The sequence below is a fragment of the Aotus nancymaae genome, unplaced genomic scaffold, assembly GCF_030222135.1.
Source record: "Aotus nancymaae isolate 86718 unplaced genomic scaffold, 86718_ANA_hifiasm-v0.15.2.pri h1tg000090l, whole genome shotgun sequence".
In the NCBI taxonomy this organism is placed as follows: Eukaryota; Metazoa; Chordata; class Mammalia; order Primates; family Aotidae; genus Aotus; species Aotus nancymaae.
Genome location: NW_026988505.1, coordinates 51,778 through 70,849, shown reverse-complemented (window position 1 = coordinate 70,849; position 19,072 = coordinate 51,778). Strand labels below are relative to the sequence as shown.

The 19,072-nt window shown below is 43.0% G+C and overlaps 1 protein-coding gene across 1 annotated transcript; it reads right to left on the bottom strand.

Moving 5' to 3' along the window:
* Positions 1-2,433: 2,433 nt before the first annotated feature.
* On the bottom strand, positions 2,434-15,149 carry LOC105720689 (sperm-associated antigen 11A). Its single transcript, XM_064369793.1, is given in 6 exon segments — positions 2,434-2,564; positions 2,567-2,620; positions 14,352-14,400; positions 14,402-14,551; positions 14,669-14,681; positions 15,076-15,149. Coding segments are annotated over 6 exon segments (471 nt in total).
* Positions 15,150-19,072: the final 3,923 nt, after the last annotated feature.

The window sequence follows — 19,072 nt, the reverse complement described above, 5'->3', positions numbered from 1 at the left end:
GCGGATGCACCATAATGCCTCAGTAAATATTCCAGCAGTTTCAGTCTGAACTCATGTCCACACACCTGGCGTGAATGGTACCCTGTGCAGGGCACAGAGGAATGAGGCACTGTAGTCAGTGCCACTGACATTCAGGCCAGAAGCCTTGGTAAGCCGGGCCGCCTGGCTGTCCCCTGCGGTGACCCCAGCTGCTCCTTCCTTAGCCCAGTGCCCAGCTTCAGAACAGGTGGTCAAAAAAGCCCATCTGCAACTTGCGTTAGAGCGGCAGTGCGCCCCCGCGTGGTAGATGTTGGTATTGCCGGGATGCCTGCTTGGCCCGGACGTTCCAGGCTTTGTAAAAGAGCCTTCTGGGGATTCTGTCTTAGAACAACGCCAGGACTTTTTAGCACTAAGTTCAATCCTGTCACTTTACAGACGGTGACAGGGATGCTATGGAGATCTGCCCAACATCCCAGAGGGGCGGAACGAAAATGTAAGCTCCGGTTTTGGGGGTTCATTTGGTTTCTGGGCTAATCCAGTCAGATTCATTCTCAGGCCTCACAGAGACACTTTACGTTGAAGAAAAGAAAAAGAAAAACAGAAAAAAAGTAATAAAAAAAAAAAATTAACAGAGCAACTCCAGAGCCCACCACTGAGGACTCTATGCGCCTGGGCGGGCTCCCCTCCCCTCCCCTCCCCTCCCCTCCGTATTCACTTCCCGGAAGCCTCAGCAAACACTCTCAGGCGTGTTTCATGCTGGGCAATGCCATAGATACCAGTTTTTACCATACCCGACAGGTGAACAAATGCTTCCTTTGGAGAAATTTTACATGAAGGAGAGATAACATTTTCCACAATAGAGACCAGCTGAGGCCTAGGGTCCACCTTAAAAATACTAAATAAAACAGCAGAGGGCCCATGTGAGCACCCTTCTGGCCAGCCCTGGACTCTGCGAGGGCTCCCTAGGGGTTCTCCCCTGCACCACCCTGGCAGGGAGGGATGGGGCTCCCAGGCTCCCCACCTTGCCTGGTGGAGACCCCCTAGGTCCCTGGGTGAGGCTGTGCTTCCACACCCCCAGGCTGCTGTGCTCTGATGGGGTCTGAGATGGAGCCCAGCTCCTTCATTTCATTTCCGAGGAACATGAGACCAAGAGAAGGGGCTGCTGTCTAACGGCACCTGCCCAGAAGTCCCATCCATGTGGAACCAGGCTTTAGCCCCCTAGGGCCCCCTCATGTTTTGTGTTTCTGGTGCACAGACCTACTGGTGTGGGCTGGAGCCACTCCCGGCTGAGAATGCATCTGCCGGATCTGAAGCGTGGACGTTTGCTGTGTTTCACCCTGAGCTGAGGCTAACTGGGGCCAATGCCCTTCAGGAGGTCATTCCCTTCAGGGATGGAACGATGGCTCTCCCCTCTAAAGGCATGACTGAGGGCCCTGCAGAGATGCTTGTGCCGAAAAGAGGCTTATTCTGTCCTGGGGTCTGATTGTATTTAGAAAACAAAAAAGAACCAAGAGTGAGTTTAGAAGAGTCTGCGAGAGGCTAAAGGCATTATGCCAAGTATTTATTGCAACTTGAGCTGGGAATTGAGACTGGAGCCCCGCAGTGTACATTCTAGGGGACTTGTGAAGTAGCTCAGCTCACTCAGGAGCACACTGGACCCAGGCAGCAACAGAAACGGAGGCACACGGTATCTTCCCAGGTCATCTGAGTCGGGAAAAGCTTGGCATGTGGTCTCTACCCCTCAGCACGTTTGTTTTTATTATTTCTTACATTCCTTACCTGAAATTAGTATTCACTAGTCTTGGAATTAGAAGGTGTGACTGATAGGCATACCAAGAATGCCCTTTATGAGTTGCTAGCCTGGGGAAATGTGCTTAACCTTATGATTTTCATTTCTCTTTCATTCCTGAAATGGACCTGCTTGCAGCTTATTATACATACTATCAGACTGTTGTATTCATCCATTGAAATAGCCTAAGAGTAGATGCTTGAGAACAATACTATCCTACTGAAGGGACCTCTTGGTGTTATTGCTTGAGGAGGTATAAAGAGAAAAGGGAAAACGTGCATTAAAATCGGGGTGTATAAGCAGAAAACTAGTGCTGGGTGTGGTAAGAAAAATGCCATCAGATGGAAAACAGAGCAGCACATTGGTTGCATTTATGTCTCTCTGAAAATCAGTGTGTAACTTGGTTTCTAGACTATTACCATCTCCAGGTACTTGAGAGATATTCCCCGGACTATGAAAGGCAGGTGGAATATCACAAAATTCTGAGACCCCTTTGGAAAAGCAGTACATGGAGAAGTAAGGAAGTTAAGAAAAATGTTTTATCAGCTCTTCACCTTTGGTGCTAAATTCATTCAACAAATATTTATTGAACACCTACGATAAGCCACACATTCCTTTAAGTCTTTGGGATACTTCAAGATCCCTGTCTTCCAGGAGCTTATATTTTAGATCCCAGATCTGCCATCCTTCCCTGGTTTCTCTTTTTCTTCTTCCTCTGTATTTGATACGCAACACCTATTCCAGGGATCAGAGCAAATGTCATGCTTTTTCTCACCGGAATGGCAGAAAAAAAGTCACAGGTCCCTTGCTGCATAAGGCAGATGGTATTTCTAATTCCAGGTGGAACATCCTCTATGGATACAACAGAAGAGAGTTGACATTTAATTCACATAGCTCAAAGACTAGAAGATGACCCCAGCCCACAGCCAAGGGTTACTGTATTCTGACAATGCTGAGCACTTTTGGACAAGTCCCAATTAACTGAGCTTTGGCTTCTTAGCTTTAAAACAGGAACAATAATTTATATCTGAAATCTTGCCAGGAGGGTGATCGGGTGTGTTGTGTGCATGCTCACCTGGCCCATGTAGGCCCTAAAAAGCCCATGCCGCTCTTAAATCAGGGTCCTCAAGCTTCCTGGAAAGAGACTTGTACTAGGAGGAAGCAAAGGGAGCTTCGGAAAACAGAAGTTGTCCAGAATAGGATGGGTCATGGTCTCTAAGAAAATTAGAAATATTAACCAATTCTCAGCTTATGGCCCAATTTTACTTTTATGTACCACAGTGAAAAGGAGAAAATAAAACCTCTGTCCTCACCAGTACCTGTGGCCTTTTAAGTCACGAAAGACCACCTAAATTTTTTATTAACAACAGGATATTGGGCAAGAGATGGTTGAAAGAAAGATCTCACTTATGTCAGATCTACAAATGCCACATACAATGACTTTAAACAACAGCAACAACAAAGCAACACAGTGTTGGTCTTGCATGATTGTGAAAACACTTGCATCCAGCAACATCCAAGCTCCAAACGGGGTCTACTCTCTGATTCTGCATCATCTCAACCCTGCCACAGCTTGAGGGGACAGCAAAGTGAAGAAGGGGGGTCCACATTTAGACAAGACAGAACAGCCCCTAGCATGGAAGCTTGGAGACCTGATTATGGTCTTACCTCTTCCCATATCTCATCATGTCTCCATAGAAAAGTTATTTAAGTGGTTACACTTAGGCTTGCCCATCTGTAAAATGTGTTATATGTGCAAGCAGGGGGAATATTATAAGTCAAAACCTACTATGGCCATAATTATTCATTGCACAGTGGCAGGTTCATACTTTCTCTGGACTTCGGTTTTCTTTTTGTGGAGTGTGGGGCTGCTGTAGACAATCTCTGATTCCCTTCCAGCTCTGGCATTCGTATGACTATAACTTCCTTCTGAAAACGTTTCTGAGACTTCAGTGATTGCTTCCCATTTGTATCAGAGCAAATATACTCTTTTGTCTTATGTCAAGACCCTTATAACATGTATTTAGCTTTTAAAAAACTTCAAAGGGGAGATCAAGATTTTCCAAGGCTGAGCCCCAACTTGGCCCACCTGCACCCACTAACAACACACAGACACACCTACACACTGTCCACATAGACACACACAAATGGAATTTCTGCCCTACCTTCCCCAGGGCTAACCTTCCCCAAGGCTAACTAGGAGACATTTACCTGAGTTTGTTTGAACCAAACAGAAGAGAACAGCAAATAGGAAGAGGACCTTCATGTCTTAAGGTCCTTGAACCTCTCTGCCCTCCTGAGAAGGAGAGCAAATATGATGAATGATGGAATGAAATGGAGTGGAGAAGGCACAAAATGGGACATTTATAGGGTTTTGAGAACACTGATCAGTGTGAGCACATTTATCTGCTCTACTGAGTAAGGCTGTAGGCAGAAGGTACTGACTCCTCTTCCCTTTCTGCCTAAAAATAGACCGGCCTCCTGGTACTCAGAGAAGCAGAGATCGACCAATAGTTCCATAGATGTAGATTGAAGAGGAAAGTGAACCAGTGTTGATTTGGATGTGGCTACTTAGTGCCAAGTGCTGTGCTAGGTGATAGAGACACAGCTGTGTAAGGACAGGTTTTCTGCCTGCAGAAAGCCGTGGTGTCCACCACAGTCGCGCAGATAAATAGCTCATCTCCCAGCACCATCACTCCCACCTACCAACAGAAACATAGCCCCATGTGCATCAGGAGATGTGAGCACGAACATTCACTGTAGCACAGTTCCTCGCAGCCAAGAGAATGCAACTGAATAGTGAGTTATGACAGCAATAAAACACACTATGTATTCCCACACAGCAACAAGAATAGAAAAGCAAGATGCGTACAACGACGTGGGCGAACCTCACAGACACCATGCTGAAAGAAAAAAAGAAACAGAGAAAACAAACCACAGTATTCCAAAAACTTGGCAAAATGAATGCATTTCTGAAAAGTCAGGATGTTGTCTACTTTGGGGGAAGAGGACAGGCTCTTCTCATTTGATGGAGTTATACCCGGTTGGTGGTGACAGTCTAGTGAGGGATGCAGAGAGCCCCCAGGGACTGGGACCGTAGGGCTGTGTCATCCTGGGCTGGAGGGAGCTTTGTGGGCTCTGGGCGCTGCGTGGAGACCCACTTGAGAGTGGGAGACATCGGGCAAGGGGGTTGTGAAAGCAGCGGGTGCCAGGACACGATTCTGTCGTGTGGGTTTATATCATGTGTGGCATTAAAACGCACAATCAATAAAGCTGCACATTTTGCCCCTATTTGATTTTAGTCCCAGGGTCATTTAGATTTATTTCTCTTAAAATTATCTTAAGCAAAAGTGGAAAGTGAAAAGGATGTGTCTTCTTCTCGCCTATCCCCCTGGGCTTTCATAGCAATTGCTATTAGCTTCTTATCAGTCCTTCCAGAGGTGTATTCTTATTAATCCTTCCCATGTATATGGAAGCAGAGATGAATCCATACCCCATTTTCATATAAACAATAGCAGACTCTAGATATGATTCTGAATTTGCCTATATGAATTGGTGTATCTTGCAGAGCTTCGTTATTCTTCTAAGCAGCATCATCCTATTTTCTGCAAGCTGTCTTCTGCCTTATTTAACCTGTCTACAACAGCCATGTCTGACCATGACTCTTAACTAGAAATGGATTTTGAAAATAAGACATCAAATCGTGGCTTTGGACTTTCTGCATGCGTGAACAGTGTGAGCATCTGAAGAGGCAAGGGCCAGGTGTTCATTCTGAACTTCCCACGTCTGGAGAGAGGATGTGAGACAGTGGGCGCTGGCAGAGACTCTGAGTCACAGACCTTTCTGTACCTTGTAAAAGCACCTTTGAAGTCAGGACTTTAGGGGAAAGTTGCTTTTATCGCTCTGCCAAAAAAAAAACAAAAAGGTTACCTTAAATGTTAGCCATGAACTAAGTAATTGTAAGATAGGTATGAAGATTTGTGAGGCTCCAACTCAGCACGTTAAAAAAATCAATTAAAATGTGAAGTTCTTTCTCTGTGGAGCATTTGTCCTGAAGACACCTCTGAAATCTCTCATTTTAAAAAAGGGAAAGCAGTTCCATTTGACTTTTAGGAAAACTAGCTTCCCCACCACATAATACCTTAACTTCAAGAGTCCCAAGGAATAATGATAATTCTGAATGTGTCCCGTGCATAGACAAAGCGTGGCCGTGTGATACATACATGAACAATTGTGTGATAAACACAGTGTGTATATTCAAAAGTTTGAGTCATTTAAAAAAGTCACTAAGAAGACTTATAGATAAGACAATAAAATGCATATTTGGTACTTTATATTGATTCTTTCTTTACTACACCTTGTTTGGAAGGATCCAAGGGAAACGTGGATGGCATATGTTTTTCTAGCAGCACAGTCACCAAATCATTATGAAATGATAGTTTAGAAAATTTCTGTATAGTTTGGAAACAATAAACTATGTTGGAAAATAAACTCATTTGAGGGAGAAATAGTAATAGTATCAAAGTTTATCACACATCTCCTCCTCCAGACTGGAATCCATTTCCCAATCACAGACCCTGAAAGCAATCCCCAAGGAAGAATGTCATGGATAATTTTGAAGAATAAGACACGTCATTTCAAAGAAATCAAACTAGAAAATCAAGCTTATTGGCTAATTTTGTTAATATTTGATCATAGGTTCATAGGTTCATCTAATTGCAGAGTTAAAAAGAAATAGAGTTCAGTTTGTCTCAACACAAAAGGTCATTATTCTGATATGCATCATATGAATGGAAAAGAAGAGCGTAAGGAGAAGAGAGAAAAGATACATTTGGGTTTGCAAGCATTTCATAGTAGAAAAAATGTTTCTGTATTAAAAAAAAAAACTTCATACAATTCAACAGCAAAAAGACAACACAATTTAAAAATGGATAAAGGACTTAAATAGATTTTTCCAAAGAAGAAATGCAAATGGCCAGCAAGCACACGAAAGATGACCAGTGTCATCAGTCACGAGAAAAATGCAAATGAAAACCACGATGAGATATCACTTCACATCTACTAGGATGCTCATAAAAAAATAAAACTTCAGAAAATAGCAAGTGTTGGTGAGGATGTGGAGAACTTGTAACCTTCATAGGTTGCTGGTGGGAGTGTACAGTGGTGCAGCTGCTGTGAAAGTCTGGCAGTTCTTCGGGAAGTTAAACATAGAGTTACCAATATGGCCTGGCAATTTGACTCCTAGGTGTATACATATAGGCAGTGAACATAGGTGTTCAAACAACTCGTACATGAGTGTAGTGTTCATAGCAGAATTAGTCACAACAGTCAATGGAAGCAATGCACATGTGCATCAGTTGATGAATGTCTAAGCAAATTGTGGCACATCCATACAATTCAATATTCCATCACACACACAAAAAAGAAGTACTGCCATATTCTACAAGATGGAGGAACCGTGAAAAACTCCGATTAAGTAAAATAAGCCAGGCACAGAATACCACATATTCTGTGATTTCATCTATGTGACACGTGCTCAGCTGGCAAATCCAGTGGCTGCTGCTCACTGGTGTCTCCTTTCGGGATGATGAAAAAATCAGCTGGGGGTTTTCTCCACTTTTTTGTCCTCATGGACAATGCTTGCTCCTGAGATTTTGTTTTACTTTTTGGTCTTTCAAGAAAGAGTCAGGGTTTACGTTAATGAATTTAATCTCTCTTTATGCCATTTTGTTCTTTTTTTTTTTTTTTTGAGACGGAGTTTCGCTCTTGTTACCCAGGCTGGAGTGCAATGGCGCGATCTCGGCTCACCGCAACCTCCGCCTCCTGGGTTCAGGCAATTCTCCTGCCTCAGCCTCCTGAGTAGCTGGGATTACAGGCGCGCACCACCATGCCCAGGTAATTTTTTGTATCTTTAGTAGAGACGGGGTTTCACCATGTTGACCAGGATGGTCTCGATCTCTTGACCTTGTGATCCACCCGCCTCGGCCTCCCAAACTGCTGGGATTACAGGCGTGAGCCACTGCACCCGGCTCCATTTTGTTCTTATTACTAAGGAAGATTCCCTGGGTGCAGTGAGGTCATTTCCCGTGACCCAAAGCAGTAAGAATAAGCCAGGTGAAAGCAGGCCAAGCCTGCAGGGTTGCGGTGACCACGACATGTAGGGACAGGAAGAAAAGATTGGATGTGGCCATTATTTAAGTCACACGAGGTGCAATGGGGGTAGAATTGACTAAGCCTGCCCATCTGTCCCCTGCCCCACAGACCTCAGGCATTGAGGAAGAGACAGGCTTCCTCATGGCAGGGACAATCTGGGCAATGGATGAGTCAGAAGGATCAAATCTCGGGAAAAGCTTCGGGGGAACAGAGGAGGGAAGGACACTGAGGGCGGAAGGTGGGCATGCAGAGCCGAAAGCAAAGCAGTCAGGTGTGCTGTAGTGGGTTCTGAAACAGCGTCCAGACAGCTCCTGTCTGAGGACCTCTTCCCACTGTGGTACAGCTGGTGGCCATAAAACCTCATCGGTGCTCAGGGGCCTGTACTAAAAAGCTGCTGTGAGAAGAACAAAGAATGCATTACTAATGCGATTGCTGGTTCAGAACTGACCTTGAGAACCCATTATACTTATTCAGTTGTCTCCAAGTAGGACTGCAAATTTCTTTTTAATGTCCATGATTTTTATTTTTATTTTATTTTACTTTAAGTTCTGGGATACATGTGCAGAACGTGAAGGTTTGTTACATAGGTATACATGTGCCATGGTGATTTGCTGCACGCATCAACCCATCATCTAGGTTTAAAGCCCTGCGTGCCTTAGGTATTTGTCCTCATGCTCTCCCTCCCCTTGCCTCCCACCCAGCACTGCAAATACTATAATGCCAAAGAATGAGAGGAAAAAAATCAGTTTTTACCTATTCCTTATGAATCCCAGGTAGGCTCCAAAATCTCCCTGGGTCACATGCTTTAATGTCATATCATCTTTTGATAAAAATTTTTATTTTTTTTTCATTCACCACTATACAAACAAGGAGCCTTATCTTAATGGCCAGGAAATGCAAATCTGTGAGTTTCTGGGTGCAACTTAAGTCTACAACACAATGTCTTTGCCTATGACTAAGTGATATCTTTGTGTGTGTGTGTATGTGTGTGTGTATGTGTATATATACACACACACATATATAATGTATATGTATTATATATACATTATATATGTATATATGTATATAATGTGTATATATTATATATACATTATATAATGTGTATATATTATATATACATTATATATGTGTATATATTATATATACACATATATATACATTACATATATGTTTATGTACACATTACATGTATATATATTATATATTCATTACGTGTATATATACATTACATATATACATATATAATGTATATATGCATTAATGTGCCATATATGTGTGTGTATATATATGCCATATGTGTGTGTGTATGTATATGTACATGTGTATGTATATGTACATATGTATGTATGTACATATACATACACACACATATATGGCACATTAATTTTGTTCTTACAAATGTACATTTAAAATTTAAGAGTAATGCAATAACTTGATGGTATTTTAAAGGTACAAATACCTAATAATCACCAACAATTTTAACATTAGAAACTTTATTGTTTTTGAACATACTTTTCACAGTTAATTTTACATCAAATATGTGAACATTGATATCATCATTTTTAGGACAGGTAAGTATTTTGAAAATATGCATTTAAATGGTTTTTCACTGTGTTACATTTATTATACCTAAGAAATTTGTAACATCTCTGACTAGATGTAGTACAGTTTGCTAATATAGTGGTCTATTTTGAACATTTTAGATTTTTTTTTACGTTTCTCAAAATAGTTTTTATTTCCTAGTATAATTTCTGAGCAGAATAACTGAAACAATGAGAACAAGTATTTTGTCTTACACACATACTAAGATTGTTTTGCAAAGAGGTTATATAAATTACCAGTGTTTCTGGTTTTGTATGTAAGTACTAGTTTCATATACATTCATTATCTCTGGGCGTCAGCCCCATGTGCGTGCGCCTGTGTGCAAGTTGATTAAGGAACATCTTTGTTTGGAAAAAGAGTCTGGAAAGGCGGTACTCTGTAAAGGGCTCTGTGTACCTAGTTTTTTTCTTATGCTGGGCCCTGGGATGCTGATTGTTACTCAGATACTTATATTTAAGGTGGTGCCAAAGTAATTATGTGTTTGACCATTATTTTCAATGGCAAAAACTGCAATTACTTTTGTACTAACCTAATACATAGCAATATTTGCAGAAATTTTTGATTTAGAGGAATAAAGAAAACTGCAAAGAGAATAATGAGCTCAAAGTTTTGTGATGTGCAGTTTATTATTTATTAACTTGATCCTAAAATAATTACCACTTATAAAAATTTCATGGACAGGTTAGGCAAATATTATTTCTTCACTATTTATTTATTAAAGATATCCATGAAACTTCTTTTAAGTAGAGATACTCTACAGAAAATTATAAGACAAACAGCAGATTCTACCCCCATTCATTCTTTGCCACCTCTCACTCACTCGCTTACCCTACCAAAGAAATCCTCCACAGCTGGTCTGCATGAGAAAGTAGATGTTAGCAGTCAGTATAAAACTATTAGAAGTAAAGTCAGCACTTTTAAGAAGTAAAAGTGAACTTAACGGGACTGGAATACATGCTATTTCAATGGAAAATGCATTTTTTAGAAAAATCAATACGTACTTATTTCTAATGAGATTTGAGAAACTATGGTCAGCAAAATGAGAATTAGGTCCCATGAAAAAGTCACACTTCAAGAAAGAAAAAGGCTATTTGCAAATATAAAACTTTTAAAAAATAAGAGTCTAATAACTGAACTTGAAAATCCAAAAATAGTAAAAAATAGAAGGGCTCTACAGAAAGAGAAACTGATGATATAAAAACAAATATCTGCAAAGTAGAGAGCAAAAGGGAAAAGCATGAAAATTATAATTGAAAGATAATGAGAGGCTATTTCAAGGATAAGTGGGGTTTAAGCAGGAGGCATTCCAGAGAAAGGGAAGATAATTGTTGGAGGAAAGAAAATATAAGGTTAGACATAAAAGGAGCACAGATGCATGGATAAGAATAATGTAGTAACCCAACAAAACTATTACATCTTACAGAAGAGTAAACAAAATGTTCAATAAACAAATGGAAAAATGCTCAACTACACAGTCATCAAGGGTGTGCGAGATTGACATCTACAAGATGGTGGAATAAGAGGCTTCAGCCTTTCCTCTCTTCCACAGATATACCAAAGAAATATCAACACAGAGATTGGTTCTTTCTGAGAGGAAGCCAAAGACTAGTTGAAAGACAACTACACATTAATCAACTGAGAAAATATTCACATGATAACAGTTGGGAAGAGCTGAAACACGCTCCCACCACAGTCCCCATCCCAGGGATAGCGCCTTGTAATTGGTAAGAATTCCCAACTCCTGGCTTCTCCCTGAGGAGTGAAGGGTTCGGATTACACATAGTACCCTGGTCTTTATGATTCTCATCCAGGGGTTTGTTACCCAGCTCGGGGTTGATAGAGCTGGGCATCTGCAGGTGTCCCTAAACCACAGAGACCAAAGAGATGGTTTGACACAGATTTGCAATCACTTTCGGCAGCTGTCTCCCTGGGCTCAGATCAGAGCAGGCAGGCAGGCAAATGCCCACCTCCTGGTTTCTACCTACAAGGAGTGTTCCCATCTGCTGCCTGAGGGTTGACTTCTGAGTCTGCATCTGGGAGCCAAAAGGGCAGGATGAGGAGGAGCTCACCCTGTGGGAGCCTGAAGAGGAGGGTAGGTAGGCACTGTGCCTGCTCCTCTCAGCTAGCTCCATCAAAATGTCCAGGTCTCCACCTTCTCCCTAGAAGGAGAATACATCAAGCATACTTTTATATCTGCCACCTGAGGGACTGGCTCCCACACCACTGATCTCTGGAAGTGAATGTGAGGCAGGAGAAACACAGAGGGAATTGGACGTTGGATAAAGGGCAGAATGAATAAAAACAGAAACAGAGGCAAGGAGAAGGGGCGGGTGAGCAAGAAGCAGGATAAGAGGCAGAAGTTAAGCAGCCAAAACCAAAAGATAAAAGAAGAGATCAAGGACCCCATGGCCAGCAAGATCCAGATCAAACCAGTGAAGGGCAGCTCTTCAGGGACAGGCATGCGCATTAAAGAGAAAAGGTATCCTGAACATGACCCTGTATGATAATCAGCCCATTAAAGCTCATGCATATGGACTGCATATCATGCATAGACTTAAAATTATGGGCTGGAGGCAACATGTAAGCCCACAGAGGCTAAAGTAAGCAACACACCTATCAATCAAAAGCCAGACACCAGCTAAAGATGAGGCAGCCTTGGGAAGAGAAGAAGAAGAAAAAAAAAACAACATTAAAAGACCCAAAGTACACCGAAGTGATGCTGATCTCATTTCGCAGAAGTCAGCCCACTTCCCCCCTCTGCGAGTGTAATGCTGTGTTTCACACACGTCTGCTGCGCGCTTTGTTAGTGGAGTGTCACATCAACTCACAAAGCAAGCCGCAGAAGTGTGTGACACCCCTTTTGTTCAGGACACTGAAAGCCTGGAACTGCACAGCACCATCGGGTCACAGATGGGGCTCTGCATTTTGTGAGTCTTCTAAGGCCGCTGAGAACAAATACGTAGTTTTAAAGGGGCACGAGAGCACTTCCGGTGGATATTCCTTCAGGTTTAGCCCAGAGAGAGCAGTCAGCAACTCCCAGCTCCCGGTCTCTCCCCAGAAGGCATTTGCCTGCACACTCTCTCAGCCGGGGCTAGAGAACAGGGCTTTTAACCAACCTTCATGAAGGAGCTGATGGGGCTGATGGAGAATGGGTTTGACCGCACACCTAACATCCTGACTACATTTCACAATACTCAGAATATTCCGTTTCACAGTACCTAGAATAGAAGTAGCTACTCAAAAAACACTTTTTAAATAAAAGAACGAATTATTTGAATTCCTTCCAATGAAAGTTTATTATATCCACATTTACTAGCACAAATTGTGTGATTTTGAAGATTCTGTTCATCTCAAGCTAAGTCATCTTCTGTAAGATCACGGGTAGCATTTTTGCCATTTATTTTGCCACAATAAAACATTTGAACTGTCTAGCACAAGTGGCAATACCTCTGCTCCCTGCTGCTCAGACACTTCTGCAAAAAACCTGCGCCTGACTGGACACCATGGCCCGGAAGAACAGGTAAGTGGCAGAGCTTTGCTTCTGTGTCAGCGACATCAGTTCTGATGTAAACAGCAGGCCTTTTTCTTTCTAGAGCAGTGGCCTACTTGCGTTTCCATATAATTACAGTATTCTTGACAGAAGTCTTCGCTTCTCTTGCAGTCAACAACTTTTAAATCTGATGGAGGTTCTGCATTAAAAAAAAAAATCCAACGTTAGCTTCTTAAGACCATCTCCAGAATCAAACAGTGGTCATTTTAGCTCTGAGAGATAGGCTGGGGGTGGCATGGATATGAAACAGCTTTCCATAGTTGATAGCTTCAAGTTCTAAACTGAAACAGCAACTCCAGATACATAGCTCTGCCCTGCTAAATCTCCTCTAACCACAGGAGGTAATAATCCTTTCTCGTGGGAATGCTGTTTTCCAATTGTTGCACTTGTTTGTATCTGTAGTGCAATAACTGAGTTTCCTTTTTCCCTTTCCTTGGAAGGAGATGCAAATGAACGACTCCTTTGGAACTGAGGGCCAATTAGAAGGGGATGGGAGGTTGGCTAGGATGCTGCAGGAGTCATTCGGCAGGACTTCATTTGCTGGGTGTCACAGCAGTTTTCCAACAGCCTCCTGTCTGTCTTATTCCTGCCCACGGAGCTGCCAGCCTAGTTCTCCCTGTCTTAGGTTCAGCAACGAGCTTGGGATTAAAGAAGCATCTTGGAAAGTGCAGGCTGCTCCACGCCCTTCTGGATTTGAAGCTGGTTCTGCCCAGGGGTTTGGGGGCTGACCAGAAGGCTAGCCCTTTAGAAGAGTCCAGAAGAGTGGCTGTGGGCTCAATTGTCCCTTGCCATTCCCTGCTGCTTCCTTGCCTGAGTAGACAGACAGGACAGTCTGTTCTCTGCCCCCAGCCTCGGGTAGCATTTCCCGGACCTCGTTTGATGCCTGGCACTTAGCAGGTACGTTCCTGTGAGGGTAACGACCTCCAAAGCTAAGGGCATGAGGCTGCGACCTGGCAGGAGGGGACATTTCCACCAGCGTTTCCTCTAGCTCCTGTGCTTGGAGGAAGTCAGCAATTACAGTCATGGCCTCAGATAATTAGTCTTTTGGCTCCTCAATACTCCCACGTTCCACGAGGCCCTCAGTGATCCAGCCCCAGGGGAAGCTGTGAGACCCCGTGGCCTCCCTGCCAGGCAGGGCAGCCCAGTGCACCCACACCATGTCTTCCCCAAACCGTGACTGCTCAGCCACCCAGACCAGCATAGACACCCTCCCATCTGTTCGTTCCCTCTCCGTCTCCCACTGGATGTACTTGTTACACGTGTTGGACCCTGACTCACCTTGGTAAGGTGGGGTGCGCGGTGGTAAGAGGTCGCGTCTCACTGGGGGGGTGTGACAGCTGAGACCCGTTTTTGCCTTGCCCGGGGGCTCCTTCCTCGAGTTCTCTGGGAGCCGCCATGGCTGAGCGGTTAACATATCTGGCTTGGGATGATCCTGTGCAGGTAGAAATGCACAGCAGAGGATGCTCCGAGGCCTCCACCTGGCAGACCCATCAGCATGAGGTGCCTACACGCTACCAGGTGAGTGAGCGTGGGTGATTGGGTGGGGGAGTTGGGAGGGGTGCTGATGTCCTCTGTGTGTGTGCACGTCTGTGCACAGTGTATGCACCTCTGTGTAGAGAAAGAAAGGGAAGGTGAATGATGTGTAAGAAATGTGTGCCATGAACAGTGAGACTGAGCACCTCAAAGCCAACGCAGCCAGAGAATTTATTTCAGGTGTCACTAATGCAGTTGTTGAGATTCCCTAAAATGTAATGTCCTTCTCTGTAAGGGAAAGGGGAATGTTAAAAAAAATGAGAAAATGGAGTGTGGGCAGGACCCTCTCCCCTGGGAAGCAAGTGCCATCACTCAATTCAGAGTGCCACTTACGAACCCAGCTTAGAGACTCGTACCCAAAGCTCCACCAGGAATGCCTGCTCCCAGGACCTTGTCTCTCCCACCCAGCCTGGACTCCCATACCCCAGATGACCATTGCAGTGAAATTCTGGCACCCAGGTCGGGTCACCTTTCCATTTTATCTGGAAACGGCAGGGCCACAAGGAGAAGACTGGCAAAGGACAGGAGCAATCGTTGCCTCATGTCTGCCAAGGGGACTGCAAGCCAGAAAGCACCCAGGGTGGGTGGGCAGGGAGTGGGCTCCTTTTACGGAGTGGGGCTGAGTGTGTGGGCCCGGAGCGTGGGAAGAGCTGTGTTCCAGAATGACTTCCCATTCTCAGAGGACACGTGTGGATGCGCTACTATCCCGCTGCCGGTGGAACAAACACTTGGGCCACGTATTTCAGGAAGCAGATAATATGCCTGATTGTCTTGGTTGGGTTTGGTGAATAAGGAAGATCAGAGAGTAACAGAAAGATGAAAGGCAGGGAGGGGCAGAACAAACATGAATTATCATAAAGTTGCCAATGTCCTCAACTGCTTCTCAAAAGTCCCCTGATGTTCATGAGAACAGTGACGTAAACTGCCGTGTTGATTCTATCCTGCCTGCTGAATGTGTTTATTGTTTATTTTAGTGTTAAAAAATTATGCCTAAGACATACAACATAACAGGTGGGATGTGGCTTTGCACACTGTCACTTCCTGAAGTTACATACAGAGTTCCAAGGCTGCTCAAAACGTTACTTACTTTTCCTTCTCCCTGAATCTCTCTCCCTGTTTCTTGGTCCCGTCCTCTTCTCCTCCTTCTCTTTGGACTCCCCGCCTTTCTGTTTTAATTTATTTGTGTTGTCTTTATTTTTCTCTCTCCTTTTTATTGTCTCCTGTTGATGTCACTGAGTCCAATTCAATTCTTTTAGAAAAGAAAAAATAATCTGTGATTGAGTCTGGGTTTTCTCCTGTAGTGATATCCAAGCAGAAGGCTTGTCTTCCCTTCTCCTTCATCTCTTTAAAAATGTTAACCGAGTGTGTGTTTCTTATTTGGCTGCCTTAGCTCAGGCATGCATGTAACCCAGGCAGGCTGCTCTGAACTTAACTAAAGTGATGAAGGCTTCAGTTGAAGAGTTTTGTGATCACATAACATCCAATATAACATCAGCGACTTCTGGAAAAGATAGTGCTTATCTCATATGTCTCATTTGCATGTACATTTGGAACCAGACAGAGAAAACATGCTAGATCATTTGTGTAAATGAAAACACTTAGTCGGGTGCAGTGGCTCATGCCTATAATCTCAGCACTTTGAGAGATCACCTGAGGTCAGGAGTTCTAGACCAGCCTGACCAATGAAACCCCGTCCCTACTAAAAACACAAATTTAGCCAAGTGTGGTGGCACGTGCCTGTAATCCCAGCTACTCAGGAGGCTGAGGCAGGAGAATTGCTTGAACCCATGAGGTTCAAGAGTGCTCTTAAGGCTGCATGTAAAAGAACACAGGAAATCCTTATATGAACTCTAAGGCATAAACACCATTTTTTTTGGAAATAAACACATGGCATTGTTATCTTAAATATATCTGTTGAGGTTGCCAATTCTTTTTTTTTTTTTTTTTTTTTTTTTTTTTTGAGATAGAGTGTCGCTCTGTTGCCCAGGCTGGAGTGCAGTGGTGCAATCTTGGCTCACTGCAACCTCTGCCTCCTGGGTTCAAGTGACTCTTCTGCCTCAGCCTCCCAATAGGTGGGATTACAGGCACCCACCACCATGCCCAGCTAATTTTTGTATTTTTAGTAGAGATCAGCGTTTCACCAAGTTGACTAGGCTGCTCTTGAACTCCTAACCTCAAGTCATCTGACTGCCTCAGCCTCCCAAAGTGCTGGGATTACAGGCATGAACCACTGCACCCAGCTGAAGTTGCCAATTCCGAGGAAACAATCACAACATTTTAGAACTGAAAACTGTATTAGAGATCTAACCAATATTTTAAGAAGAGGAAATGGAAGATGAGTGAAAAAGCGATGTATCTATATGTGTGAATTAAAGACTAAAGATCTGGACCAGGCTGTGCTCTGCAGACACTTAGATAATTAGCTGAATGGAGTCCAAGTAAATAAATAAAGGGGTGCTCAGTGTTAAAGGGAAAGGCAGCAAATTTGTTTGGGAAAGGGCAGGAATTCATGGTGGTCATAGACATAGGAAATACAGCTTTTCACAGGAATGGTGATGCTTTTATTCTTTTCTCCCTGATGCTTTTATTTTTGTATGTGTGTAGTTTCTCATAACTGGAAAGCTTTTCATCCCCTTCCTAGTCCTCAGAGGCAGACCATTTTTTTCTCTCGGATTCAGCCGCAAAAGCATCTCTACCACTCACCATGTGTCTGCTTTTGACTTTGTCATGTTGGGAAGCCTCCGGACCCCACCTCCTTTTACCCACAGGGCCCTCTGTGCCTATGAAAATGAGGTCCCTGAAGTTACTGTGGATGAGTCAACATATCACAAACTAAAATTCAGGAATAAGAAAATCTACATAGGAATCTCTGCTTCAATCATCTGTGAGACTCCTCAAGGCTAATTTTCTTTGGGTCATGTGGTAATTTAAGAGAAGAGTTCAAGGTTGATTATACAGCAACTTCTGAGCACAGACCTGGCTACAATATGTTCCCTCTTTTCACAGACATATTTTCCAGGCTTTAATGGGATGTCTCTTGAGAGACAAGAAATAGAATGTGCCAGTGTTGAAAATCTTAACTCCTGCACGTTGAAAATTTCAAGTTCTGCACTTTTGGATATTTCAGCATGGACCTGCGTGGTGGATCTGCTCACCCAGAGATTTTCTCTGTCAATCTCTCTCTCCCTCTCAACTTCAAATAATAAAAAATGCATACATTATAAAGTGAAAAATGTTCAAACAATCCTTCTTTCTGTTGATTTTCAGTAGGCACATTTCAAAGAGTTACTGATGGTTCATTGTGAACAACAGACTTCAGATCATCCTTTGGAGATAGAAGATAAGTAGCGATGTTACTCTGATTGTGTTTGTGGTGCATCAAGTACAGATTATTAAATATTTCCTGCCAATTCTGGAAACAATAAAATAGAAAAATATATCTTTGTTCCTTTACTATTAAGACCTGAAATTAAAGAAGGGTGACTTTGTGATTTCTTTAAGTACTGAGAATAGCAGTTCATTAATATGACTATGTGAATTACACCTGGGGGTGGAGGATGCTATTTCAGAATCCAGCCTCTTTAGAAAGCAAAAGAATAGAACACTAGGACAGCAAGCCAAACACAGGGCTCTTCAGAGAAGACCACGATACAAGGCCATTCAATGTTATCTGACGATGAGATAGCTTTGCTTTCTGCTTGTTATCATCTCTCTGGCCATTACTGCTGGTGGCATTGATGAAAGTCTGCAGAATTCCCTTGCTTTGCTCTATATTTATATGGGGAAGTACAAGATTGCCTTTCTTGGCAAGGCATCAAATTTTAAAAGGAGACAAAAATAATTTTAGCACAGGGTCAACAGTTGAGTCTGTGTTTCGTGTTGTTTAGCAGAATGCCCATACGGCAGGAGGGGAAATCAAGGCACACGTCAGATAAGTCACCTTCCCAAGGTTACCTGCTAGGCAGTAGGGCTTGGATTCAAGGCTTTGTGTATTTGTATAGCCATACTCAGCTGCCTCTGAATTGCACTTGAGATGTGGGTTCTAGGCCTGGTCTTGCCTAATATCCTGACTGATGTTAGGAAAACCACTAGTCCCTCTGAACCTTAGTAATAATGCCTAAAAGGTGAGGATAATGAGACTTAAAATGCCTAGATTCAAGAGTTTATGGTGAGGATCACAGGAAATTATGTATTAAAAGTAGTTTATAAAATATAAAATATGAGAATAACAAAAAGGGTCTAAATAATGAAACATGAGAATATAAGAATGAAAAGGGTCTAAAACAATATAAGAATAAATGTCACATTGTCCTATAGCGTGTTCTGTGTCTTGCATTTGGAGTATGCAAATGCATGTGGCATCCTTGGGGGTGGTTTAATGGTTTCCTCTTTTCCTGTAATTGCAGTGATGAGATCTAGGGGCTTGCCCAGATATGCACTCAACTTTCACCACAATATTTTATAGG